This window comes from Haliotis rufescens, unplaced genomic scaffold (genome assembly GCF_023055435.1).
Source record: "Haliotis rufescens isolate VD_foot unplaced genomic scaffold, xgHalRufe1.0.p SCAF_11, whole genome shotgun sequence".
NCBI classification, from domain to species: Eukaryota; Metazoa; Mollusca; class Gastropoda; order Lepetellida; family Haliotidae; genus Haliotis; species Haliotis rufescens.
The window spans coordinates 10,391,666-10,418,842 of record NW_025963791.1 but is presented as its reverse complement, the minus strand read 5'-3'; the positions used below and the strand labels follow the sequence as shown (position 1 = coordinate 10,418,842).

Below are 27,177 nucleotides of genomic sequence, written 5' to 3'. Positions count from 1 at the left end.
TTGCTCTAATTTCCAATTCTGTTTATTCATATTAAACCAAACAAAAGCAAGCAGAGTAATTTGTTCTGTTCTGAGAGCATCATTTTCAAATAGTAATGCTGTCGCACGCCATTATGGTGGATAGATGTCAGGTAAAATGCATTTGTGCCCACAGCAGAAGTTTACGTCCTGATTCAACACAACACAAAGATTCTATCAATATAGCTAAGTAATAAAACATAGTTGGTTGAATATGTTGAACAACAAATAACACATTATCATCAGCTTGACAGGCCAGGTTATCACACACTGAAAAAGGGTAACCAGTAACTTATTATAGGGTGGGATTGGGTCAGCCCCTACTGTCCACACAGCAGCTTGCAGACACTGTCAGAACAATAGTAAGTCCATTTGTACAGTGCCAAACCGAATGAGGCGTTCTCTTATAAACCTCCAGGGACTTCATCCCATTGTTGTAATGTCAGCGGGATTTTATATAATATATCTGGAATTTTATAGGAAACTCCAGGATTATTTGCTATATTATGTGTTAAAATATCCCGGGGATTTTATTAATACAACTTCCATTCAGATTGTAACATGTAATGAAATGTAAAATCAAGTGAAAAATGTTTTTTTCATATTCCCGGGGATTGAACACACAACCTTTTTATCAGTGGCCCAGTGAGTGTAACATTAGGCTACACAGGCTGCTTTTTTTATTGTCTTTTTCAAAAACCGTACGCCAGCAATAGATATTTTACGCCAGTTTCCTTAGGTTCATGGAAAGTATGTTTAAGTTGGGTTTTTTCAGTTCATATTTAGATAAAACAGTTCCCCTTGGGTTTTGTATGATATTAAAAGCCATTATCCTTTTGATGAGGATATGACTTATCCCGCAGATAATGGTTTTAAATATCATAAAAACCTCGAACATGCTTTATCGTACACATAACAATAATAGGTGGGATTCAAAGAGTCTGAAAAGATGTCTTCGGCTCTGAATTGAATAGTGACAGTAGCAATGCTCAAGGCAAGAGGAGGTAACACACGAATTCTCAAAGCTAGTTTACCACACCTCGGAGGGTCGGTTCAAAATCCCATCTCTTAACTCATTGATTAACGCAGAAAGCAGTAAAATCAGCATACATCACAAACTAGGGTAAAGATTGCGTGCGTATTTCATAAGCTGCTATTTTTAGAATTTTCTTCGAAGTTGAGTTACATTGATGAAGTCAACAGTTATTCTTAAAACTATCAACACAGCCGAATACGCAGTTGTAAATAGGTTTATTCTCTTCTGCAATCATTTCTTATAATTTTCAGCGTGTTTTAGATGTAATACATAAGGGACAATATCTAAAAAAAATAAATTAAATCAGACCCCACCCTATTTCTATTAGCAATATGCAGTTTTTACATTACTATGCAGTTACTTCCCTTTGGACATGTTTCACCAAGCTCCTTCCCAGCGTGTTACACCTTCGTTACACTCTCGGTATAGAGAGCTCTGCAAACGGGATATCGCTGTGAGGAGCTTGTGTTTCACAAACTCTACAGTATTTGTTTTTAACAATCTTGCAACAATTGTCGCAATTTGAAGTAGTAAATGTAAGAATGTTGTATTGGAGAATATATTTATGACATTGAGGTATTTTTTAACTGTAAATTTTGCGTTGACAAACTATAATATGTGTTTAAAGTTTTAAAAAAACTAAAATAACTTTGTCAGGCTGAACCATTTCACATTGTCAATGTCATGTGTTTGTGACTGAAACATGTTTATTATCATTAATGAATGTAGTTTCAACGTAGGTATGAGGAACAATTATGATGTTATATATGTGTTACAATAAATAACTAAATTTATGTTTTAATTAATGAAAAGACCTGTCAAACAGTTGCTTCAAAACATGCAACTTGAAAAAGTCTCATTCGGCCACAATTGAGTGTCCATTGAATGTGTATCCTGAACATCACCACCAGAATTTAATTGATTCTTACAGAAAATTGAGAGATTGTGAATCTGTTACATCAACTTATTCTCAATGTTTGTCAGAAAATAATAAGGTTGCACAGTGGCTTTATGGTCATTTTGAGTGTGAACTTTGTGAGTGATAAAACTTCAAGAGAAACATTCCATCACTTGTTCAATTTAGCAGTTCTAGTAGTAGTAGTGGGTCTGGTTCCCTTTCATTGCTGAGATCAAGATCCAGGGCCCCGTTCCACAAAGCGATCTTAGCGCTAAGTCGGTCGTAACTCCCATTCTTTAAAACTGACTTACGACAGTCGTAGCGCTAGGATCGCTTTGTGGAACGGGTCCCAGAAACGTAGCATTGAAAAACCAAAGAAAAAAAGTTTAGAAAATAAGCAGTGAAGTTTGAATATGTTCCCATTACTTGAACAGTTGCAACTTATTGACAGCATGAAAGCACAGGCTGATGTGAGTGTAGTTCCGACTAAGTTTTAAACATGAGTTAGTATTTGAAATTCACAAATTTGCCCCCAGAAACCGTCAAATGTGTGCTAAATGGGTTGGAAGGGTTTTTTTATGTTCGCTTTCAGCAGCTTAATCTTAATTCCTTAATGATATCTCTAGAAATGGAAAATTACAATTTGAAAAGAAAATTAAAAAGAGCCACTGATGAATTTGCTGTAAAGAGACAGAAATTGGAAACCCTTAAGTCAAATGTGAGAGAAAAATATTTCAGCCTTTTATCTTCTGCATTCCCATATTAACAGGCACAGTTGGTGCTGTACTAGAAACGGTGCCTGGAAGCTGAGATGTGTCATAAGTTATAAACTTTCCCCCAAAATTGGACATTTTCGCCACATTTCAAAGTCATTTTTCTATTCCAAAAAGTCAGTTAAGGTGAATATGCACCAAAATTGGCCATGGATTACTACTATTATGTTTAATTTATATTATGGTTTAATTCAAATAAACATTTTCGTAAAATGTTACCCCTTTTCATTTGTTGCCATTTTTTAGGCGAAAGGGATTTTTTGGGCCCTCAAAGGCACTGTCAAAAGAGCTTTTCTGAAAGTTAATCAGACAAGTGGGAGAAATACAATCCTATGATATGTATTTCTGAAGGATTTCTAAAGCTTAATCAGTGATTTGTTAACACAATATGCAAAATTCTAAATTTGACTGAGCATTGCTAAAAATATGTTTTTACTATTAGCTTGCACTACTGATTAGTGTCAAGTGGAACAGTTATTAAAGCAAACATTTAAGGTCAGAATTGATATTTTTACTTAAAGTACTCACGGAAATGAAAAAAAACCTGTTTTTTCGATCTCAGATCTTAAATAAATGCAGTTAATATACAAAATATGTAAATATTCAAACAACTAAATTAGTACTAATTGGGCCGTGGCACAAATACAGCGTATCAAATGTTTTTATGCCTTTTTAAAAGTGTGTAAAAATGTGAATAAAACAGACTATTGTGAAACAGGGCATAACCAGGTGTAAGTAGATCAAGGTGACCTATGACACCTTGACGACAGGTGAGAACAGGTGCATAATGCCTATAGTCTGTTTCTGCTATGTCAATTTGGACTTAGTTTTATTTTAGAATGTTGAAAGTGCCGACAAATTACCTACTGTAAAGTACATTTTGTATTGTTCACTGAGATCAAACTAACAAATCCAGACTAGTACTTTTCGAGTTGTTTTGTTATTTCGTATCTACAGCTACGTAACACTTTGTGTCGATTGTTAAATTGAGAAAAACAGTTTTTTTTCATTTCCGTGAGTACTTTAGTGTGCGACTGACGCATCGGTGTATTGTCCCAGCACTTCAGGTTTGCCACACTGAAATCCTGGAATAATGCTAAAAGCGGAATGAACCTCACTCACTCACTCACCCACTCACTCACCATACTGAGTTTTATCAGTCATAACTGAGCGGTTTCTGTGATAATCAAATGACAGTTCATAAGATTCTTGCATACATCATAAATATTTCACAACCAAGTAACTGAAAGACAACCGTGTGTAATGTGACAACAAAGAAAATTATCCATATTATTATTATTTTCACCTGATCACAATGTCCTCTGGATCAATAGGATTAGCTTAAAACTTAAAGAATAAATTGTCCATGACTTTAATGTTTTTGCACATGTAAATACAAAAACAAATTCACATTTCACATGAAATAGATTTTCTTTTATCCATGTGTACATTGATTATCTCCTTATCTAATAAATGTATAACATGCTACTAGAAGCCATTCTGAGACTGGTTCTTTGTCTTCTTTGCATTGCATCATGTTTATGATGTATAAATATATGTGATAAATAATAGATGGATTATTATCATGATCTATTCAGCTGAATCTTTTATCAGCCATATTGGGATTTTCTGACATTTCATGCCGATATCACAACACAGGACAGGGATATAAATGCCATCAACATCGGTCCAAATTTAAGCCAAAAAAAGGTCAGAAGAAATCCTTATTTTTTTTAAATGATGATAATTAGCCAGTGTTTCAAGATCACAAGAAAATAATAAGATTGTGTCAAAAACTCTTCAACAAAAAAAACATACAACATTACATTAGGGCATCTTAGAACATAAATTTTGACCATCAAATTATAGAACTGAGAGTTCTGAGATTTAGCTAATGAAATACACCATGGGATGCTAAGATTAAAAATAGGAGCCTCGAGGGTCACACCAAGATGCAGATAAGCTATTAGAGCTATCTGCCAAGTGTTCATAAAGCACGCTCAACATGCTCAATGTAGCTCCAAGTTGATCCCTTTTTATGATGAAGCACTGCATGAGGATACAAAGATCAGAGTTATAATATGCCCCTGGCCCACGCACCTTATGATACAGACATCACAAACATGATGAAAGGAAGGTCAGTTCATAACAGATATAATCAAAATATAGTGTTAAACACATGCTTAGCTAATTCAACAGAATAATTGATGGATCCAAAAAAACCAAGAGGAGTATGCTAGTTGTATAGAGAGTGAGTGAGTTAATATTTAACGCCACATCGGCAGTGTCTCAGCCGTATTGTGAAGTTGTATAGAGAACTAGCTCCATGAGGAGCCTGACAGGTGTGTAGAGATCTAGCCCCTTGAGGAGCCTGACAGTTGTGTAGAGATCTAGCTCCATGAGGAGCCTGACAGGTGTGTAGAGATCTAGCTCCATGAGAAGCCTGACAGTTGTGTAGAGAACTAGCTCCATGAGGAGCCTGACAGTTGTGTAGAGATCTAGCTCCATGAGGAGCCTGACAGTTGTGTAGAGATCTAGCTCCATGAGAAGCCTGACACTAGTGTAGAGATCTAGCTCCATGAGGAGCCTGACAGTTGTGTAGAGATCTAGCCCCTTGAGGAGCCTGACAGTTGTGTAGAGATCTAGCTCCATGAGGAGCCTGACACTAGTGTAGAGATCTAGCTCCATGAGGAGCCTGACAGTTGTGTAGAGATCTAGCTCCATGAGAAGCCTGACAGTTGTGTAGAGAACTAGCTCCATGAGGAGCCTGACAGTTGTGTAGAGATCTAGCTCCATGAGAAGCCTGACAGTTGTGTAGAGAACTAGCTCCATGAGGAGCCTGACAGTTGTGTAGAGATCTAGCTCCATGAGGAGCCTGACAGTTGTGTAGAGATCTAGCTCCATGAGAAGCCTGACACTAGTGTAGAGATCTAGCTCCATGAGGAGCCTGACAGTTGTGTAGAGATCTAGCCCCTTGAGGAGCCTGACAGTTGTGTAGAGATCTAGCTCCATGAGGAGCCTGACACTAGTGTAGAGATCTAGCTCCATGAGGAGCCTGACAGTTGTGTAGAGATCTAGCTCCATGAGAAGCCTGACAGTTGTGTAGAGATCTAGCTCCATGAGGAGCCTGACAGGTGTGTAGAGATCTAGCTCCATGAGGAGCCTGACACTAGTGTAGAGATCTAGCTCCATGAGGAGCCTGACACTAGTGTAGAGACCTAGCTTCATGAGGAGCCTGACACTAGTGTAGAGATCTAGCTCCATGAGGAGCCTGACAGTTGCTGCAACACATCTGTCCTCTTCACTGACTGACACACTGAAGCATGTACCTCCACACCAGTTTACCACACAAACCAACGCTGTAATTACTGTATGACACAGGAAGGAAGGATTGAGTTGCAGGCCATACCTCAATCAGTCATAGTAGTTGTTGGATGGCTGGACAAACAAGATGTACATACCTATTGCTGCGTGGAATACCATGACGCATTATTGCTGGTATTGACTCACAATGGAACAATGGACATACCAGTAAGATTAATCAGCAGTGTTTTCATCAAGTTTTAATGTGTTTGATAACTGCCAACAAATAGAAATCTTACAGGACAATCAGGGCAAGAAAGTGGCTTTCTAATGAAACAGGTGAGGTGGAATCTTTACATCTTCCCGAGGCAAGGCAGTTAACTGACTAAAAAAGCCCAGTTTTCCACACACACACCCCCCCCCCCCCCCCCCCCCCCCCGACAATCTAGGCTGGAATTATGTGGCTCGATTGTAGCGCAACCAGTGATTATTATGAGTTACATCACTTCTATGACCCTCCGACAGACCAATCAGATTCCACCTCTCATATCATTTGCATTTGCTTCAAACAAAATGGCGGTGCCCAGTGAAAATGATCTGATTTATACTCATGATATTTACTGTAATAAGATGAGTCTTACAACGCAAAATGCATGGAACCACTTGGGCACCTGATTAAAAACATGAAATACAGAAAAGATTTGGAAAATATCTGTTGAAGCCCAGATGACGGTACACACGCTCTGCAAATTCTGCAATTGTCTGAAATCTGCACTGAAGTTTATGAACAGAATGTCAACATCGTTACATGATTCTGATTTGACTATGCATTGACTCGTTAGTCCAGCCAAAACATAACTCCATAATTCCTGTGTCTAGTTCGGCAAGGGTAGAAACTGGATTTTTATAGTCAGTTAACTCCCTTGCCTCGGAAAGATGCATCTTTACAGCTTGGTTGGACCCTGCAGTCCTGCCTAATGGTTAACACATCACTGTCATCATTCAATGTTCTCTATTGCGACAAGTGACACTGTTACCCACAGGGAAATACTCAATCCTGTGGGAGAACATCAATCATTACAGGGAAATTCATTACAGAACTGGAAGACTATGAAGCTAGTACACCATCCTCCACTTCAGTTTACACGGAGGGAGGGTAGCAACAGATCACAATACAATGACGGCACAACACACTTTCATTGCTTGTCTAACCTGTGTTTCAGACTGTACTACACTAATATTGACATCCACAGCATATAAAGGTATAAAAGCACATACACCATCTAGTTCGTACATCATCAATACTTCACAGCCTCGTATACTGTACATTCCTCCATTATCCATGAAGATGTGTCCACGATGCCAACGAGAGCACTGACAAATGAGTGCTTAGTGTACTGTGAATAAACAGCAATGTTTCCCTTATCAACCACAGACACAGATTGATTGCATGTCATCGTAACCCAACCGCATAGGGATGTTAGGGCTGGGATGGGTAACTTGGGTACCCCAGTCAGGTGGGTACTGAGAAGGACCCGGGTACCCACAGGTCTATCCTGACCCGTGGTTAGTCACATGAAATATTGTTTATTGACAACATTTATCTATAACTCTATAGTTACACTACAAGTCACTAATTTTCGCATTTCTTTCCGACCATGCACCATTCCTTCTGACTTTTAATATGGTTGAATAAAGATAATACTTCAGTCAACTTCAGTGTATGCATGACCAGATCGTTTAATACATGTATCTAAATACATTTTGCCAGGGTCATGGTAAAATAAGTCCCAATCGGACATCTTGTACCTATCTCTTGAGACCTACAGTGGGTACCCTGGTAGGGTCAGGTAATAAGGTAGTGGGTACCCAGGACTGGACTCGTCTCAGCCCTATAGGATGTTGTTCATAATATCAATCACTGGTTTGTCTGATCCACACCTGATCATTATACACACATCCCTCATATAATTGAAATATTCAATGCAGCGATACACAATGAATCAATGTCCGGTGAAAATAGGGTCCACAAAAGTAGAGTACACCTCACTTGCCTTCTACCCGATTTCATTAGCTGACCAAAATAGATATGTAATGCGAACGATTGTATTCATGAGATGGAGGAATGTAGTGTATAAAAGCCAGACCAAGTATAGATGATGCATCTTGAAATAACTCAACTCTTCCAAATCTCACAAACTCCATCTAAACGTAATGGAAGATGGACGGCAGGGTAGGTCGGTGGTTACATGACTTGAAATGAAGACAGTCTATGTTTGATCCTACACTGCAAACATCTTTTAAAGCTCTATTAATACTGGCATCACACTATGAAATGTGTGATTATTAGTGTCAACAGAGCCTGAGAGAAAGGCTGTGCTCAACTGGGTTGCAAATATAAATAGAGACTGTACACGTGTGATGTCGTCTTCAAAGACTTGAATATTAAAGCCTCATTTCATGAGACAAACACATTCCCAGAGCATATCTCGGAGAGAGTGAAAGAATGTTCCTGAACTCTCCATTATGTTGCAAGAAGTCCTGTAAGTACTGAACACTGGATGAGACACACCAGTGACTGAAGACACTGAGCAACTGCCGGTCAGGACATGACGACATGAAATAACATGACGCCGAGTCTAACCATCCGATGCAATTCACTCACCTCACTCATGCTGCTTGGAAGCTATTCTTACCCATGCTCCACTGTCAAATCAATTTAGGAGATCTCTTGTAAGGAATTTCACAAACAAGGCTTTGTAGTTCACCTAACACAATACAACCACAGTTAAAAAGTTATTGTTTTTGGTATTGTTATCAATAACTACACGAACTGGTACAAAAATATCACGTAGCTTTGGTACAAAGATGTGCGTAAGGCTCTAACAACTGGAATTTGGCTACTGGTTACGAATAAATTCAACACAATTTGTAACATAACTATCACAAAAAATGAAAAATGACATCATCATCATCATCATCAACATCAACATGAAGGATGAAAAGTACCATGGTGAAAAGTAAGGCATTAAAGAAAATATATACATGATATAGATTATATACTACAATATAAATTATCTACATATTACAGTTTGTAAACTCAAGGATACCCACATCATGAGCATCCTCATGTACGGCTTGTCATCATCTCCCCTCCGAAGCATGTTAGTACAGATCTAAGAAGGAGTATCAGTACATAAGATGGAAGGTGTGATTCATGAACAGATGCTCATGATGTAGTCTGAATCATACAATCGACACTTTAGGACACTGTATTGCTAAAATCCTGATTTCTCAAGTTTCCTAATGCCATTTGCATGTGATTTGTTTCTAGCTAAATCCAGAGTTAGAAATTGGCACTAGTCCTGGGTGCCGTTGTACAAAGCGATCTTAGCGCTAAGGTGATCGTAACTCCATACCTTAACATAGACTTACGACAGTCGCAGCGCTGAGGTTGTTTTGTACAACGGCACCCTGTAGTCCTTGCCGAACTCCCCAGTAGTTAAGGTATCATAAGGACTAGTAGCAATTTGCCCTTTTCAAATGGGTTTGCTATATATGTTATCAATATCAGGACTAGTGGACTAAGACTGTTAGTTTTTAACGCTGAAATCACAGCTTAATTACTTTTATATACTTCATAACGGTCATGACTATCTTTTGAGTGTTCCTGTTATGGAATAACTACAAATGCATTTCTATAACAAGAGACACAAGCTTATACTAGATGCGACCATGAGAATACTTGAGATATGGTCATTTACCTCATGATTTAATTCAAGCACTCCTTCAAAGCAAGTATTATTACAATCAGTTTGGCGTCTAGATTAATACTGTTAGCAATAAGTCAAATTTAAGTGTAAACAAAATACTACAGACCCTATAACATTCAGCATGTATGTATACACATGAAAACCTGGCATGGACCATACACATCTGGGTTATCTTGCATTCAGATAAACTGCCTTGAAAGGATCCTGAGTGATGGATATAGGAATGTAAAGAGTTATCTCCCTTTGGCTTTCAGCGCTGACTTGATGACACTCCAAGGGAATAAGACTTCGGAAATATTTTGCAGTAGGCCTTTATCATAGGGTCTATGAGCCAGGAGTTTCTTTCTCCGTTGAGCATCTCCAGTTTCAATGTATTCCCTCTCAGCCAGATATGACACTTTGTATCGTTCATTGGTGGTTTGGTTGGTGACCACTAGGTAGAGATGATAGCCCATGAATGTGCCCAGGAGCACGATGAGCACAGACAGGGATGCTGCCAGGAACACACAGCGGGGATGCTGCATGAACAGGTGCTGAAACAGAGGGATACTGCATGAACAGGTGCTGAAACAGAGGGATGCTGCATGAACAGGTGCTTAAACAGAGGGATACTGCATGAACAGGTGCTGAAACAGAGGGATACTGCATGAACAGGTGCTGAAACAGAGGGATACTGCATGAACAGGTGCTGAAACAGAGGGATGCTGCATGAACAGGTGCTGAAACACAGAGGGATACTGCATGAACAGGTGCTGAAACAGAGGGATGCTGCATGAACAGGTGCTGAAACAGAGGGATGCTGCATGAACAGGTGCTGAAACAGAGGGATGCTGCATGAACAGGTGCTGAAACAGAGGGATACTGCATGAACAGGTGCTGAAACAGAGGACTGCTGCATGAACAGGTGCTTAAACACAGAGGGATACTGCATGAACAGGTGCTGAAACAGAGGGATGCTGCATGAACAGGTGCTGAAACAGAGATTGCTGCATGAACAGGTGCTTAAACAGAGGGATACTGCATGAACAGGTGCTGAAACAGAGGACTGCTGCATGAACAGGTGCTTAAACACAGAGGGATGCTGCATGAACAGGTGCTGAAACAGAGGGATGCTGCATGAACAGGTGCTGAAACACAGAGGGATGCTGCATGAACAGGTGCTGAAACACAGAGGGATACTGCATGAACAGGTGCTGAAACAGAGGGATACAGCATGAACAGGTGCTGACACAGAGGGATGCTGCATGAACAGGTGCTGACACAGAGGGATACTGCATGAACAGGTGCTGAAACAGAGATTGCTGCATGAACAGGTGCTTAAACACAGAGAGATACTGCATGAACAGGTGCTGAAACAGAGACTGCTGCATGAACAGGTGCTGAAACAGAGAGACTGCTGCATGAACAGGTGCTTAAACACAGAGGGATACTGCATGAACAGGTGCTGAAACAGAGAGACTGCTGCATGAACAGGTGCTGAAACAGTGAGACTGCTGCATGAACAGGTGCTTAAACACAGAGAGATACTGCATGAACAGGTGCTTAAACACAGAGGGATACTGCATGAACAGGTGCTGAAACACAGAGGGATACTGCATGAACAGGTGCTGAAACACAGAGACTGCTGCATGAACAGGTGCTGAAACACAGAGGGATACTGCATGAACAGGTGCTGAAACAGAGGGATACTGCATGAACAGGTGCTGAAACAGAGAGACTGCTGCATGAACAGGTGCTTAAACACAGAGGGATACTGCATGAACAGGTGCTGAAACAGGGATACTGAATGAACAGGTGCTGAAACACAGAGGGATACTGCATGAACAGGTGCTGAAACACAGAGGGATACTGCATGAACAGGTGCTTAAATAGAGGGATACTGCATGAACAGGTGCTGAAACAGAGAGACTGCTGCATGAACAGGTGCTGAAACACAGAGGGATGCTGCATGAACAGGTGCTGAAACACAGAGGGATACTGCATGAACAGGCGCTGAAACAGAGGGATACTGCATGAACAGGTGCTGAAACACAGAGGGATGCTACATGAACAGGTGCTGAAACAGGGATACTGCATGAACAGGTGCTGAAACACAGAGGGATACTGCATGAACAGGTGCTGAAACAGAGAGACTGCTGCATGAACAGGTGCTGAAACACAGAAGGATACTGCATGAACAGGCACTGAAATAGAGGGATACTGCATGAACATTTGCTGAAACAGGACTGCTGCATGAACAGGTGCTGAAACACAGAGGGATACTGCATGAACAGGTGCTGAAACACAGGGATACTGCATGAACAGGTGCTGAAACACAGAGGGATACTGCATGAACAGGTGCTGAAACACAGAGGGATACTGCATGAACAGGTGCTGAAACAGAGAGACTGCTGCATGAACAGGTGCTGAAACACAGAGGGATACTGCATGAACAGGTGCTAAAAACAGGACTGCTTCATGAACAGGTGCTGAAACAGAGATTCAGAGAAAAACAGGTGCTGAAATACAATTTAAAGTTTACTAATGCCATTTTTAAGTGAAGGCATATTAGAGATATTCTTGTATAAAAATAGAGAGCTTAAATTCAAACATTCAGTTCAATATTTTAACAATTTGGGGAACATTCATCACACGTTAATCATGTTAAAGAAGTTAAAACGTACCTGACACAAGACTGCTAATGAGATGGGCTTCACCTCGCCCGTCCTCATGTCCACGTACGATGTCTGCAGCAGCTTCATGCGAATGACGATGAGGTACAGGGCCCGGAAACACATATAGGCCCCGTTGAGGCACATGACCACAAGGGAGACGAGGAAGGAGTTGAAGAAGCGGACATTGGCTGCCCCGACACAGTTGTTGGTCCACACGCAGTGGTGGTCGAAGCGGTGCACACACTTGTCACAGATACCTGCAAGGAAACACATGTAGTTTGTGTACACATCAGACAGGAGACACAAACAGAACAAAACATCAACAAATCATCGTGGGGTGGTTTGGTAGCCCAGTGGTTAAAGCGTTCACTCATTACGCTGAAGACCAGGGTTCGACTCACCGGCATGGATACAATGTGTGAAGCCCATTTCTGGTCCCCCGCTAAAAGCGGCATAAAACCATACTCAGTCACTCACTCAACAAATCATCCTAATGAAGGAAAATACTTTATGACGACAAATATGACTGCACATCATTCAGCAGAATGTGGTGGTTAACTCAAACACTTCACGGAGAAAAAATATGTGCTAAACATCAATTATTTTAAGAATGACATAATATGATAAGATCATTACCCTCATGTGGTAAAATATCATGTATTAGAAATACAAAATGTGTCATGATGTATTACACCAGCCAATGGCTCAAGTAATACAATTTTTATTCCTAACATATGATATTCACAGAATCACACAGCTATTAGTAACTATTTATCCTAAAGAAAAGTCTGTCTAATTCCAACGATCCACGCAACTGAAACATGATGACACACAACCAAGTCAGCGAGTCTGACCACCCGATCCCGTCAGTCACCGCTTACGACAAGCATAGTCACCTTTTACAACACGCATGGATTGCTTAAGACCTATTCTACCCTGGATCCAGGGTTTATTTTATGCATCTTACTGTGCACTAGGCACGTTAAGCCTGTTCCTTTGTTCATTTAACATGCTTGTCCAGATAACTATTGTCATGAGTGAGTGAGTGAGTGAGTGAGTGAGTGAGTGAGTGAGTGAGTGAGTGAGTGAGTGAGTGGGTGGGTGAGTGAGTGGGTGGGTGGGTGGGTAACGCCGATTTCAACAGTATTCCAGGTATATCGCGGCGTGTCAGCTTAATTTGGGAGGAAAGCCCGAAGTGATGGAGGTCTGAGACGTTTACCACCTCAGTGAAACCCACAAGCTCGGGTATGGTGCTGACAAACCTAGAAACATAATCAGGGATTCGAACCCACAAACACAGGTTTCTGACGAGCCCAAGGGACGCAACTCTGCACAGCGAATCGTGGCGCCTTAGACGACTGGGCCACCTGTGCCCCCTATTGTTAAAGCACAATTATCACTGGCTTCATGTGATGTACATCATCACATTGAACTGAAAACATAAGATTTCTCAGTGTGCCCTTCAGCATGTTCAGTCACGAGAAACATATCCTTACTGTGCCTATACGAAATGATCTGTGCCGTTACGTCTATTTTAGAGGTGTAATGATACGGTGGGGTCGTGATACAATACATATCCCGATACAACACTTTTATTTCATAAGTTGATATTCTTTCTTTTTCCAGGAGAATCACAACCCCGAGTCATTTGTTTTTTAATTTCAGAGATCAAAGATGGGACAATGTAAGGCATACACATATAGACTTGAGGCACTGTGAAGGTTATGTTGTTTATAGTCAATCGGGAAATACTAGCTATTCTGCATAAACTGGTTGTTGAACAGTTTCTGTTATTATTAATGCATTTAACACCAATATACCTTGTAATGTATTGTATGGTATGTATCGCGAAACAGGGATTGAAAATCGATGTATTCTAATCGTGGGCCTCGTATCATGATACCATACTGTATCGCTGTATCGTTACACCACTGGCATATTTATATATCAATATCGCACTCAGCAATTCTCCAGCTATATGACAGCAGCAGTAAATAATCAAGATTGGACCCACACCCAGAGCTGTGCATCTATGATATGAACCATGCCATTGGTCCTCTAATATAAGTAATTTTGAACCATGCACATTATACTATTCTCCAGGGTGCCGTCGTACAAAGCGATCTTAGCACTCAGGTTGTCGTTACTCCCATACCTTAAAAAAGCAGAGCTCCAGATAAGCTGGGTATCTGTGTAAAATATGCATCAGAAATGCAGAAATATGCAGTAAAATAATATCCAAGCGTATCAAATACGCAACAAACATTACAGATACGCTACAAAAATAAAACTTGTGCGTATCATCAAAATATTGTGAAGTAACCCTGCGTATTCGATTAGCAAATCAGCAACTTATTTTGAAATTATAAACAGGCATTCCGTCAACCTTGCCAAACTCCACGATGACAGTTACATCATAATCATTACCCATCACACTTTGTTGTGGAAGTATCGTGGTATTTTTGAGTCCTTTAAAGCTCTCAAACCCACACGACATCAGTTTGCAGGGACTAGATGAATAGTGTTTTTTAAATATTTAACTTAAATACCCACATGTGTAAAAACTAGTGGGTAACAGAAATTTAAATACCCAGATAGAATTACTGATACCCCATGATCTTAAAATGCATGGGTAAAATACCCACAACACCAAAAGCTTATCTGGAGCTCTGACAAAGACTTATGACAGTTGTAGCCCTAAGGTACCCAGTCCACTTACTACAGTGCTTGGACCGAGGGGGCTTCTCTAGTTTACATGTACAACACACAGCCCCTGATCTGTACAGCAGCTTATCGGGCTTGTACACAGAAAACAGCTTTTCCTGGTTGGTCAGAGTTATCTCCCCTGCACTGGTGGTGCAGCTGTAATGAAAGCAGGCCAGGTTGATGAAAGCGATGGAGATGGGAACGATGATGTGGTTGGCGTCGGGGTCCAGGGTGTAGAAGACTGGGAGCAGATCAAACATCCAGATAGCATGGCCGAGAAGAACCAACAGACCAAACACACACTGCATGATGTGGTTCCTGGAAGAGGTGGAGCATGTTTTTACAGCAGTATCCTGATTTCGGCAACACTAGGAATGATGACTATCTGAAGAACAAAGCTAGCTTATGTTCAGTCCTGGAGCGTGACAGTAAATAAACAGCTCAGGGCCAACTTGCTTTATTGTTTGCACCATAGGAAAACAATCCTGAATAGTAGCCATGTTTGGCATGTTTGGAAGGAACAATAATAATAATAGACATTTTAGGCTTAAAAAAAAAGGCAATGGCTTGGGAGTGGTTTTTTTTGGTGGTTTTTTTTGTATGGTTTTTTTTTGGGGGGGGGGGGAGAGAGAGAGTTGGTTGTCCAAACAAGTATGTAACAAAATAAACAGGTGTGTACAGTCAACCTGGGAAAGGGCCTCCCTACATCAATGTATTCCTTGGTGAGTAAAACACTGGAACACAGTATTTGACTACCCTTGTACTAGGAATATTTCAGGATTTGGGTTTTGTTTTTTTAAACAAAACGTGTGGGCGAACTTTACAATGATGAGGGCGGTGCCTGAAAACCAATACTATTTTTTTAGCCTTAGATTTGTTTTTGGTTCAGGCAATATATCTGCATATGTTGATCTTGCAGTTTTACGTATTGTTTACACATTTATCTGTTGTGAACATGTAAGTATGCATTTGGAGGAACAAACAAATAGGGCTTTCAGTTTGTTGGTTTTTACTCTTAATTTTTAAGGGTCAGTGGATTCTGTAAGCCAATTGAAAATATGTCTTGCATTACTAAACACATGCTACATGCAAATTCTGATACCAACTCATACATATTCAGTCAGCAGAATATATTTTATATCTATTTATTATTGAATCATGTGACTGTGCATCAATTTTACACATTCTGATAATCTTTCCTTACTTCATAATTATCTTATTTTTCTTCTACACTGGTGTTAACGGTGTACAGTTTTCATGGGTAGGAGATAGAGACTGTGACAACACCAACTGGCAGCTTTATAGTGTAGAGATCACATAATTCATGGTTACAGCAGAAATGTACTCCTGACATCCGATAAGAGCAAGGTTCCAGACAGCAAGGCTCATGTATATTTCCCCACGCTGAATTAATACAGGACAACTGAGTCTTATAAACTTCTGTGAGTGAGTGAGTATGGTTTTATGCCAATATTTCAGCAAAATCACGGCAAGGGACACCATAAATGGGCTTCACACATTGTACCCATGTGGGGAATTGAACCCGGGTCTTTAGGATGATGAGCGAAAGCTTCCACCACTAGACCAACCCACCTCCCTATTAACTACTGTCCCTACCTTGTATTAAACAGATAGTGTGCTGTGTCTGAGCTGATCTGGAGGACTGAGCTTGGGATGCAGAACATCACAGTCTGAAACACAAACATCACCAGTACATTACATCAAGTTACACCCAGGTCCTCACACACTGATTCTATCACCAGTTGCCCAATTAAATGTTTTGTTCATTTATCAAAGGATAATGGTCACAAATTGTATGAAGTCATTTCTTCATAACCATTTTCAAAGAAACATTAATTATTCTGACATATTCTAAACTGTGCTCTTGTGTTCTTTTCCAGGGGCTATTACTGATGACATGACAAGACTTTACAAAGGTATCCAAGTGCTAGGCAGGGGCAGATTTAACAACAAATTTGAATGTAACCAGAAGGGTTTGCTCCTTTCAAAAGTTACTGGCCCTTCTACAAACTAACTGGCCCAAAACTAAATGTTTGAGGCCATGACTGAGTTACCCAGGGGGCTCTGAAAAGTTTAGAATTCCTCACCCCTAAATTGTCATTTCCTGCACTTATATGATGGCTTCCATTTGCCCCGTTTTGTTGTGATTAATGAGCAAATAAAGATGTGGTTGCACACACATTGTTGTACATTACAACATGTACAAAACGGACGCTGATTATGTCATTCTACCGAGATGATCTTCACACGACCTCATCTCCACCCTAAATATTTTCTCATCAAAGTACACGAGTCACATGCAGTGTCCAGTTAAAAATATTAAACATACACAGAGAAGGGGTGAAATTTTGACAAGCAAGATGGGCCATCTACTTTATGTTTCAGCAAGCCCTTTGTAATTTTAACTGGCCACAAGCCAACGGGCCAGCTGTTCAATGAATCCCTGCTAGGGCTGTTAGGATACACTTTGTTGTGATACAATACACATCTTGATAGTGACATCATGACAGGATACTTGACACAATACATGAACTCTTGACACTTGACTGTTGAGGGAGACATTCCATCATAAAAAAAAGTGAAGAGTCGCCCAACTCAAACATATAAGTGTTGACTGTACTAGGGCTGGGACGGGTTACTCAGGTACTCGGGTCGGGTGGGTACCGAGAAGGACCCGGGTACCCACAGGACTACCCGGACCCATTGTTTATCATGTGACATATTGTTTAATGACACAAATTATCTATAACTCTATGGTTACGCTACAAGTCATTAACGTTAGCATTTCTTTCAGATTCTGCACCCATTCCTTTTGACCTCTATAGGTTTGAATAAAGATAAAACTTCCGTCAAGTTTAGTGTATGCATGACCAGATCATTTTATATGTGTGTCTAAACTTTGACAGAAAGTCAAACTATTCCCAATCGGACATTTTGTACCCATCTCTTGATACTTACAGCAGGTACCTGGGTAGGGTCTAGTAATAGGGGGTCGGGTAACTGGGTAGTAAATTTGGACTTGTCCCAGCCCTAGACTGTACATAAATATAATGCCAGGGTTCGCCCTGACGCAGAAAACCTGCGTATTTGACGCATAAATAATTGAAAATACGTTAAAAATATTTTCTACTGCGTCAGTGTTGACGCAATGAAACAGCCATTACAATTAGTAAACTGAGACCTTTCCGTTTGTCAGAAAGAAAATACAGTGATCCCTCGTTACAACGCTACCTTCGGGGTCCAAATAATTGATGAGCGTTATAGATGATCAGCGGTAAACTCTTTCAACACCGTAGGCCGGTTTTCGAGTCCCCAGACACCGTAAGCGGGTTAACCGGCCAAGCCGTAGTCACGTTAAAATAGTATATATTTTTATGGACCTACCTGTAATATCATTCATTTATTAAATCTATCACATTTCACAATGTCTGAAATACGTATTCCATTTCAATTTATAATTTTTTATCGATAAATTAAAAAAATATTCACTATTTCCCCGCGATGTTGTTGAAAATAAAATTCTCGGACACACATTTCGACAACGGGTCCACATCGAACATGTCAGAGAGCAAAATAAAGGCGTGTTAAACAAATCTTTAAATATATTATACAAAGTAATAAATAAAATCAACAAAAATATATCTAAAAGTAATCAAGCTTACATCTAAGTTATTATTTCCATCTTTTTGTGCGATCGCCTGTAATATAAGACATCTCGGCTTTCGTCGCCTTGAATTCTCGGCTCGGACAAGATGTTTAATGCAAAAATATATGCGTGAAAAATCTTTGTCACAGCTCGTAACCTAGCACGATACATTCACGAAGTTCCATATTTTTAATATGTATCGTGATTTCCTGCTTAAAACGTTCAGAATAACGATTTAACAAAAACCTTTCGCCAACTTCTGAAATTTATCAAACACGAGCTTGGTATCACAGCTGTAATTTGATTGGCTGCCTTAGGTCACGTGCTCAAAATTGACCAATCGCGAAACTTGTAGCAGATTTCGGAAAGAAAGCGTCATTGGAAATCAATTTTATTCCAATGAAATCGCTTGTTATAACTACGAAAAAAAACAGCCGATGTTACGAGCGTGTAGATAAAGGAATAAGCTTTCTAGCGATGTGTCATTTGCCATTCTTCGACGAACGTGTTATTCATACGAAGCCTCGAAAACGGGGGTATTTCTTCTTGTTACTGAGCGGACAGCCGCTGTTATCGGGAAATGGGTATAATTCTTTTTAAAATGATTTTCCAATTACATAAACAATGAAAATAAAACAGAAATAGGTAAGTGGATTTTATGAAATCTTATATTTGCCGAAAATCGTCAAGTTTTCGCTTCCTTGGTCCTTAATCTGGATGTTAACAACGTATTAGCTTACATTTTTTATTTACAACGAACTTAATTAAGTTGTAAATGCATTATTCTATATAATGTGAAAAACATAACTTTCATATTTATAAACCATAGGATCAGACCTTTCAAATGGTGTATAACATGTAGTGGCAAATATATTTTACAAGCAGGTATTTTCTTTGATAAATGTTGGCTTCATCTATCACACAAGAGTCTCTGGGAACTCGGTGTCACAGCAGTAAACACTTCTGTTTGACTGGTGTTGAAAGAGTTAACGAAGGTCGAGTCGCAGGTGGTAGACGACCAACACAACAGTATACATGCTCTGCCTAGTACCTATCACGATCTACGTTGCACTTTTCACAGTTTCCAAAAAGATTAGAATAGAAGTTATTTATGATTCATAATGTAAAAAAAGATTTATCGAGTATTAGGCCCAATATACTTGACTTTGTGAATCAAAGATATTTATGTTACAGTTAAAATAATGAAGAATATAAAAAGTTAAAATCTTACCTTGTTTATGTTTACTTAATTTTTCATCCTGATAGCGAGATTCTGAGATTAGTTAATATGACTCCCAAAAATTGATGAATGACTCCTAATCTGAAAAGTTGGGGGTCATAATGACTCCCAATTTTTAATGTCTAGGGCAAACCCTGTAATGCACTATCATTTTTCATAAATGTACAATCTCTGTTATACATGAACATAACCATAATGTAATGAAATGTATATAGAAGGCCTCGTAAGTGTATCATATGTGGCAAATCCATTTAAGGAAGAGAAGTTATGGATGTCAATAAATTCCATAAATTCTCTTCCTAATGTGTATCACTTCTAAATGCCATTCAAAAGACTAATTCAACGTTAGAAACAAACAGTTTTCATCCACTAGTCCTTATAGTGATAACATACAGCGAAACCCTTAAAAAGGGCAAATTTCTACTCGTCTTCATGATACTTTAACTATTGGGCAGTTTGGCAAGGACTATAGGACTAGTGCCTAACCGCTGTAACCCAATTGATTTTTCATAATGTAATATGTTTAAATCAACATATTTAGTACATTTAAGTCAATTTAACAGTGACTTGAGACCTATGACTTATTCAAGTAGTTCTTTATAATTTATATTCATACCATTGTACATGTCACCCTTATGTATATTTGTATCATCTTGTCATTACTCGTTAAAGATTCTAGCTGGCAAGCCAGTTTCCATCTTGTAAAAACCTATACAAGACGACTGGCGAGACTAACCCTTTGTCTCTGAATTTCATAAAATTTTGATAGAAACAAGCAACTACATATAAATAAAGAAAAGGAGCCCCAATGTACCTGTAGAAAATCTAGACTTGCTTCATTTAGGGCTATAGCATTACAGTAAGGACTGGGCAAAAGGGAAAATGTTATGGTTCAGGGATTGTGAGACAGACTAGTTGGCCGACATGCCTGTATGGATGTACATGAGGTAACGAATAGTAGCCATGTTATTATGTTTGATGTGGTGTCACTTGTCACTTGACAACTGACCCTGTTTGTACTTCGGGTTACCACACAAATATGATGGCAGTCACAAGATAGATCTAATTGTAACGCTAAAAGATTTCACCAAAAATAAATCTGAAACTTAGGAACTCAAAATGACATATTTCTCACAGGAGTGGGATGTGGAGAATTTTACCACCCGAACATGTGTATACACCCTCGACCTTCGATCTCATACATCCTGTCTTGACACACATAACCCATGTTATCGATATAGGACCTATCAATGAAATGCTCGTAACATGCCACGGAGTAGCTTGGTACATCAGAGTGAGTGAGTGAGTGAGTTTGGTTTAACGCCGCTTTTAACAGTATTCCAGTCATATCACAGCGTGTCAGCTTAATGTGGGAGGAAAGCCCAAAGTGATGCAGGTCTCAGACGTTTACCACTTCGGTGAAACCCACGAGCACGGGTATGGTGCCGTCAAACCTAGAAACATAATTGGGGCGAACCGGGATTCGAACCCACAATCATAAGTTTCTGGCGTGCCCAAGGGACGCAACTCTGCACAACGAATCGCGGCGCCTTAGACGACTGGGCCACCCGTGCCCCCTGGTACATCAGAAGTTTAACAAGAGTTTGCCACTAACGTGGCTATATCCTCTGCCCCTGTTGCAGAGTTTATGACATAATTAAATCTAAACAAACCCTAACCATTTATAACCGAGGTGGAACTTGTCATGGAAATTGTAAAAAAAAAGAAGAGTTTGGAACCTCAGTCCATCTTGTTGCCATGGAAACGTAAAAAATAAAAATTTCTAAACAGCAAAAGGCACCAGTTCAGCTTGTACCTGACAAACCTGCAAAGTTCCATGAAAAAATATTGAATGGTTTAGGAGTTATGCAGGGGATAATAATATTTCCAAGCATACTCAGTACCTGTATGACGTTTTCCTTCAGTCTGCCAACCACCCCGCTGTTCAGCAACGGGTGATCTCCAAACAAGTAGAAGACAACAAACAGTCCAAAAAGGGAAAGGTAGATGGTGAAGAGGAGGATGAAGTCCATGATGGCGCAGGTCGGTAGGTCGGGTCGGGTCAAGGCCGATGGGTAAGGTCACGCACTACTATCAACGGTGGCTTACTGGCGTGAAGACGTTATAAGCACTACATCACAGTTTTGTCACCTGCAGATAGAAAGAAATCAATGTGATGTGATTACAACATTACAGATTTAACATGAAATAGTCAGGAAAGATTTTGACAAAGGGCGCATGTTAATTCATTTTTTTAGCCTAAACAATATGCCCAGACAAAAAGAACGTCGGAAGCTCATCGGATGTCGATATTTGGAAATACCCCTGATGGTTATAGTTTAATAATAAAAAAGGTATCCCTGCAGGGATTGTGTGGATAATACCATTACTACTTTTGTCATCTGGTATAACCCTACATTTGTGTATTTGTCGTCATTCACTTGATGCTCAGTTAATGAGTTTATTACAGGTATAATTAGTGGTAGCACCACTTAGATTACCTGATAAAGGTTCCCATTTGGCATTTATTGTGTCTGGGGTAATTATTCAATCTGAATCCAGGTTTGGAGTGAGGTGAAATGTGTGTTATGTAACATGCACGTGGCATCCCAGCAAGAGATGAATGATCAGTTGATTTACTTTGTTGTAAATCAATGGATCATTCCTAGCCATCAAAGGATCAACAGAAAATATGTTGATTGATTAATCACTGTTATCTTGCACAGTGGATTTGTCAGAAGTAAGTGTTTACATGTGTAGGTTCACTAAAGCCGATGGAATACACCCATATCTGGGCATGAAGGGCTGATGTAAAAACAACATACTTTGTTCAAAGGATTAGCCGATAATACATTGATTGACATCGAATAAGTTTCTTTGGTACACATGTAGATGTATGGCATATTGTTCCTTTACGTGGATATTCACGGATACATTCCTTGAAGAAGGTAGCTGCCTAAATTTATACATATAACTTTGGTAGGCTGTAATTCTGATATTTGCATTGTGTTTTCTTTCATTTGCAGTTGCATTGAATAGAATCATGCTTGTTCCTCTATGTTTTCGTTGAAAAGTTCTTCAATGCAAGACAGACATTGTTTTCACAAGCCTTTTCGTTTGTAGGCATGTATATGTTACAGTCAATGTATAAAATGTGATTCACTTGGGCAATTCATAAAAATATCAAAATATTTCATTAATTTACAAATTGACTGAAACATCTGTCCATTTATTTATCAGATTGACTAACAATTCTTAAGATGTTCAAACATGTCAAAGGGGCTTAAAACATCACAGTAAACTAATTATGATAGGATTAGAAGCCCAAACTACAGAAATGTACTTTGAATTTCGTTTTCTTTTAAGCCAAGCATTTTCAGTCACTGGGTGATTAAATTAAAGCATAAAAATGTTTAGAATTTGGTATCATAATAACATAAATTGACAGATTTTTCAGTCAATTTGTAAAATAACTGAATATTTAGGCATTTGATAAACTGCCTAAGTGGAAATGTTACACATTTTGACTATAAAATATACACACGATAAAATAAGCAATGCTCAGGTGAAATATTTATTTTGCACTGCAAGTCAAAATAGTGTAAACGAAAACCACACAATACCAAGGAAGTGCCTTATCAAAACTTCATAACCATTACCAATGCAAAGATACCTACATTTCCTTTTTTATTTCAATAATAAACTGTATTTCAGTTTGTTGATCAATGTGACCATACGCCCTTACACAATCAATAATGTGCTTACAAAGGGCGCAACACAGGTCGCGAACTAGTCTATATTTCTGCTATATCATCCGGGTACTCATGGGGACAAAAAAACAATAACAAAGGCAACAACCAGTCCCGGGGACTTGCTGTAGATCAGTGCCCCTATAATTTATGTTTCCATTATTTAAAAAACAAAACATACTCTTTAGTAACTTTGGCAACTTAAACTGACATGTACTTGTGACAGCATTTGCTTCAAGGTGTTGTGTTGGAGGCAAGCCCCCCAAACCTCCTGCTATTATAGCAAGGCGGCAAAAAATTCATAAACTTTAACAAAGCTTGTGCACATCTCTTATTTTGTATTCTAGCCTCATTATCTTCACTGTATCATAAACGTCTAAAAACTGCCCTAAAAGGAGATACAAAAGTGGCAAGATGCCAGCATGTATACAAGATATTTGTCTAAAATAACAAGATATATGTCTAAAATAACAGAAGCTGTCTCATTACTCCATGCCTGTCAACAGAGCATCCATTTCATTAGTGTAGAAGGCATGATTGAAGTTTCGCCGACCGTTGCCTCCAGAGTTCTTTTATGAGGACATAAATCGCCAACACTCAGGGATGAATCAAACTTAACGTCATGATTCTCTCATATCATTGCTGTTATCTCAATTATTGGGAATCAATAGTATGTTCGACGTCTGAATTAGAAAGTATCACCTCAAACTGGCTAGTCATCTTACAAATTTATATCGAAATATAAGTCCTTGGGAAGAGAAATATCTTTGACAAGGTGACTTTGACATGATACATCGATTTGTCAAATGTCAAGACAAGATTCATTTCCACCACAAAAATGACATCTGCGACGTATCGACAACACGCGACATTTGAGTTGGCGATACCAAAGCTCTATTTTACTTCCTGATCAACAAGTAGAGAAAGCTTTACCCCTGGGTCCACGTGCAGCATATTCTGCTCTATCATCTGAAGAACAGCGCCAGCGCTTTCCCGTTGCCAGGACGCCGCAGATCGTCAAAATAAACGCTGCTCTCTCGGCGTGTTTACAATTTCGGCAGCCATTCTTATGCACGTGTGAAACCGGAAGTTTACATCAACAGCTTCTCACGTGGCGTCACGTGACATAATATTGATCAGCGCGCTAGCTTCGAACGCAACTTGTTGCTGTTGATCGATATGGGATTTATTCACCATGCAGCGGTGAGGCATCATCGTTTGATCGGACGTGCTGGACAGGTAAATGTGTGTCACTGTGGTTGACTGCGAGGAAACAGCTTCAAAGGTAACTTTTCTAAATTTGACTGTTTCACATATCACGTGATTAGATTGTTTTCAAGTGAAAGTAAAATGTGTTTGCTATGAGATCTTTACAATCAATGCATTTATCGAGAATATTCTGGATATGACTTTCTCCATCTGATATACGAGTGTGTTTCTGTCAATACTCTCGAATTGAAAACCTTAAGGGTTTTTTAATATTTTCATAGAATATTTACAAATATTGTTGCCGTTAAGAGATAGAATGTAGAGTTATATCTTTTTGGAAGGAACACAGGCATATATTCCAACAATGCTTTACAATTACAGTTATCCTGTTCAATAATATATTCTTCATTTGGCACAATGGCTTTATTGATTGTTACAAGTACACACCCTAATAGTTCAGTATATAAATATCATGCATGTCAGTGTAAGACACATAACAGAGTATGTGGCGGATATCTCCGAGAATATGAGTTCAGCATAAGGGAGTATATTCTTGCCTCAACATGGTTGTGATGAACTCCACCAGCGTGGAGAGATTCCAAATCAAACGCTGAGTGTCTAAATTAATGTGATGATGGTGAATAATGGATGAACACCTGGAGCGATGAGTAAGGCCAGGTGACTGTACTTTTGACCTAATTGAGTTGGTTCAGGATCATAACGGTAAATTTTGAAGAGATGCAGAACTTCTGTTTGTGTAAAAGAGAAATGTTGCATGTTTGTTTGTGTGTTTCATAGTGTTTTATACAGTGGTAAACTTATATGTTATGGGAAAACATGATTGTAAAAGTATTAATCAGATTCCAGGGATAGATGCCATTGTTCATTATGGGTTATGTAAATTGTAAATTTTTAGGATAAAACAACGATAGTCCCCCTAGATTTTCACTAGTCTCGGACTACTTAACGGTCTAGTGGCCATGTCTATCCCTGTATTCACTGCAGATTTATCAAGGTTTACTCTGGTTTAGTATGAAATTTAACTTGTTTTTAAGAAGAATTTATTTTAAATATTATTGAACTTAAATTTCAGATTTGTGCCGACCACAAAATGGACTATACCTAAAGAACGAATGGAATAAGAAATACTGCTGCCGTTGAAGTACACCCAATCTCAGTACCATCTCAAATACTGTAATTTGTGACTCGTTTAACTAACAACATGCCTCTAAGGGTGCCAGTGAAGTGGCCCCTGTCATATGGCTTTCAGATATATGGGCGTGGTCCATGCTATGTTATCTATGTGGAGAAAGGCAGTGTTGCTCATCGGTCAGGGCTTATGCCCGGAGACCAGATTCTACAGTTGGAAGGACGAGATGTGACGTCTCTGTCTGCAGAATCATTGCGAGTACTCGCCAAACAAAGCCGTGCCCAGCCCCCGGGGGTGGAGGTTGTGTCGTGTTTGTGTCAAGTGGATATTCCTGCCCGCAATGCAACAGGGTACGGATTTACTCTTGTGGAAGGCCGGCCGCTGGTTGTGGGAGCCGTGGACTTCGGAAGCCCAGCTTACAGAGCTGGACTGAGGATAGGTGCGTATAGAAATTATTCTGTGGGGATTCTAGGTTGGAATTGGTCTCCAGCAACCTATGCTGGTCATGAGGTGAGCTTAAATGGATAAGGGGTTCAGGCTCGGTGAAGTGGTTGATTGCATGCATGAACCCCAACAGCGTAGATTGTTACTCACAATACTGATCACTGGATTGTCTAGTCTGACACGGCTATTTACAGGCCACTGTCATATAGGAATATTGCCGAGTGTGCGTTAAACAACAGACGAACAAGCATATATAAATCATCACATCACCAACTTGCCACCTTCACTGTTTACCTGATAAACAAACAAACAAACATGACTGTCCTATATAAAATAAATTGAAAAACCTACAATATATTTCTGTGGCTCAAGCTGCTATCTCGAAGCACAGGTCTTGAAAGTTTACTTTTGTTCTGGTAAGCTTCACCAAATAAAAGTCCATAATCTAATACAAAATCTACTGAAAATAATGTCAGGTGACTAGTTCCAGGGCTCTAGTGGGGCAGTGCCCAAGGCACACATAGAATAGAAAATGTCACCCTTGAATTTTATGTACA

At 39.4% G+C, this 27,177-nt stretch overlaps 3 protein-coding genes across 4 annotated transcripts in view; 1 reads left to right on the top strand and 2 right to left on the bottom strand.

The window, feature by feature from the left end:
* Nucleotides 1-4,081: 4,081 nt before the first annotated feature.
* Nucleotides 4,082-6,459, bottom strand: LOC125377970. The gene is made up of 2 exons (XM_048392207.1): nucleotides 5,997-6,459; nucleotides 4,082-5,924 (listed from the first exon to the last, which is right to left on the bottom strand). The coding sequence occupies exon 2, from the start codon at nucleotides 5,915-5,917 to the stop codon at nucleotides 5,015-5,017; it is 903 nt and encodes a 300-aa protein (XP_048248164.1). The 5' UTR covers nucleotides 5,918-5,924; nucleotides 5,997-6,459; the 3' UTR covers nucleotides 4,082-5,014.
* Nucleotides 6,460-6,462: 3 nt separating this feature from the next.
* LOC124146352 (palmitoyltransferase ZDHHC4-like) lies at nucleotides 6,463-24,917 on the bottom strand. The gene is made up of 6 exons (XM_046516601.2): nucleotides 24,751-24,917; nucleotides 21,973-22,219; nucleotides 16,779-16,852; nucleotides 15,175-15,479; nucleotides 12,465-12,712; nucleotides 6,463-10,334 (listed from the first exon to the last, which is right to left on the bottom strand). Exons 2-6 carry the CDS (start codon nucleotides 22,099-22,101, stop codon nucleotides 10,035-10,037), a joined length of 1,056 nt encoding a protein of 351 aa, XP_046372557.2. The 5' UTR covers nucleotides 22,102-22,219; nucleotides 24,751-24,917; the 3' UTR covers nucleotides 6,463-10,034.
* Nucleotides 24,918-24,967: 50 nt separating this feature from the next.
* Nucleotides 24,968-27,177, top strand: part of LOC124146351 (delphilin-like) — a 65,497-nt gene continuing 63,287 nt past the window's right edge. For both annotated transcript variants that reach the window (XM_048392206.1, XM_048392205.1), the window contains exons 1-2: nucleotides 24,968-25,102; nucleotides 26,120-26,615. In XM_048392206.1, the coding sequence (XP_048248163.1) occupies nucleotides 26,249-26,615 (367 nt within the window). In that variant the 5' untranslated portion in view covers nucleotides 24,968-25,102; nucleotides 26,120-26,248. The remainder of the gene's footprint in view (nucleotides 25,103-26,119; nucleotides 26,616-27,177) is intronic.

Coding starts and splice junctions, on each gene's coding strand:
- LOC125377970 (XM_048392207.1), bottom strand. CDS start 5,917: ATGGAGCTAGATCTCTACACTAGTGTCAGGCTCCTCATGGAGCTAGAT.
- LOC124146352 (XM_046516601.2), bottom strand. CDS start 22,101: ATGGACTTCATCCTCCTCTTCACCATCTACCTTTCCCTTTTTGGACTG. Junction 16,853..21,972: donor TGAAGGAAAACGTCATACAG/GTACTGAGTATG, acceptor TTTGTGTTTCAG/ACTGTGATGTTCTGCATCCC. Junction 10,335..12,464: donor CATTAGCAGTCTTGTGTCAG/GTACGTTTTAAC, acceptor CCTCTGTTTCAG/CACCTGTTCATGCAGCATCC.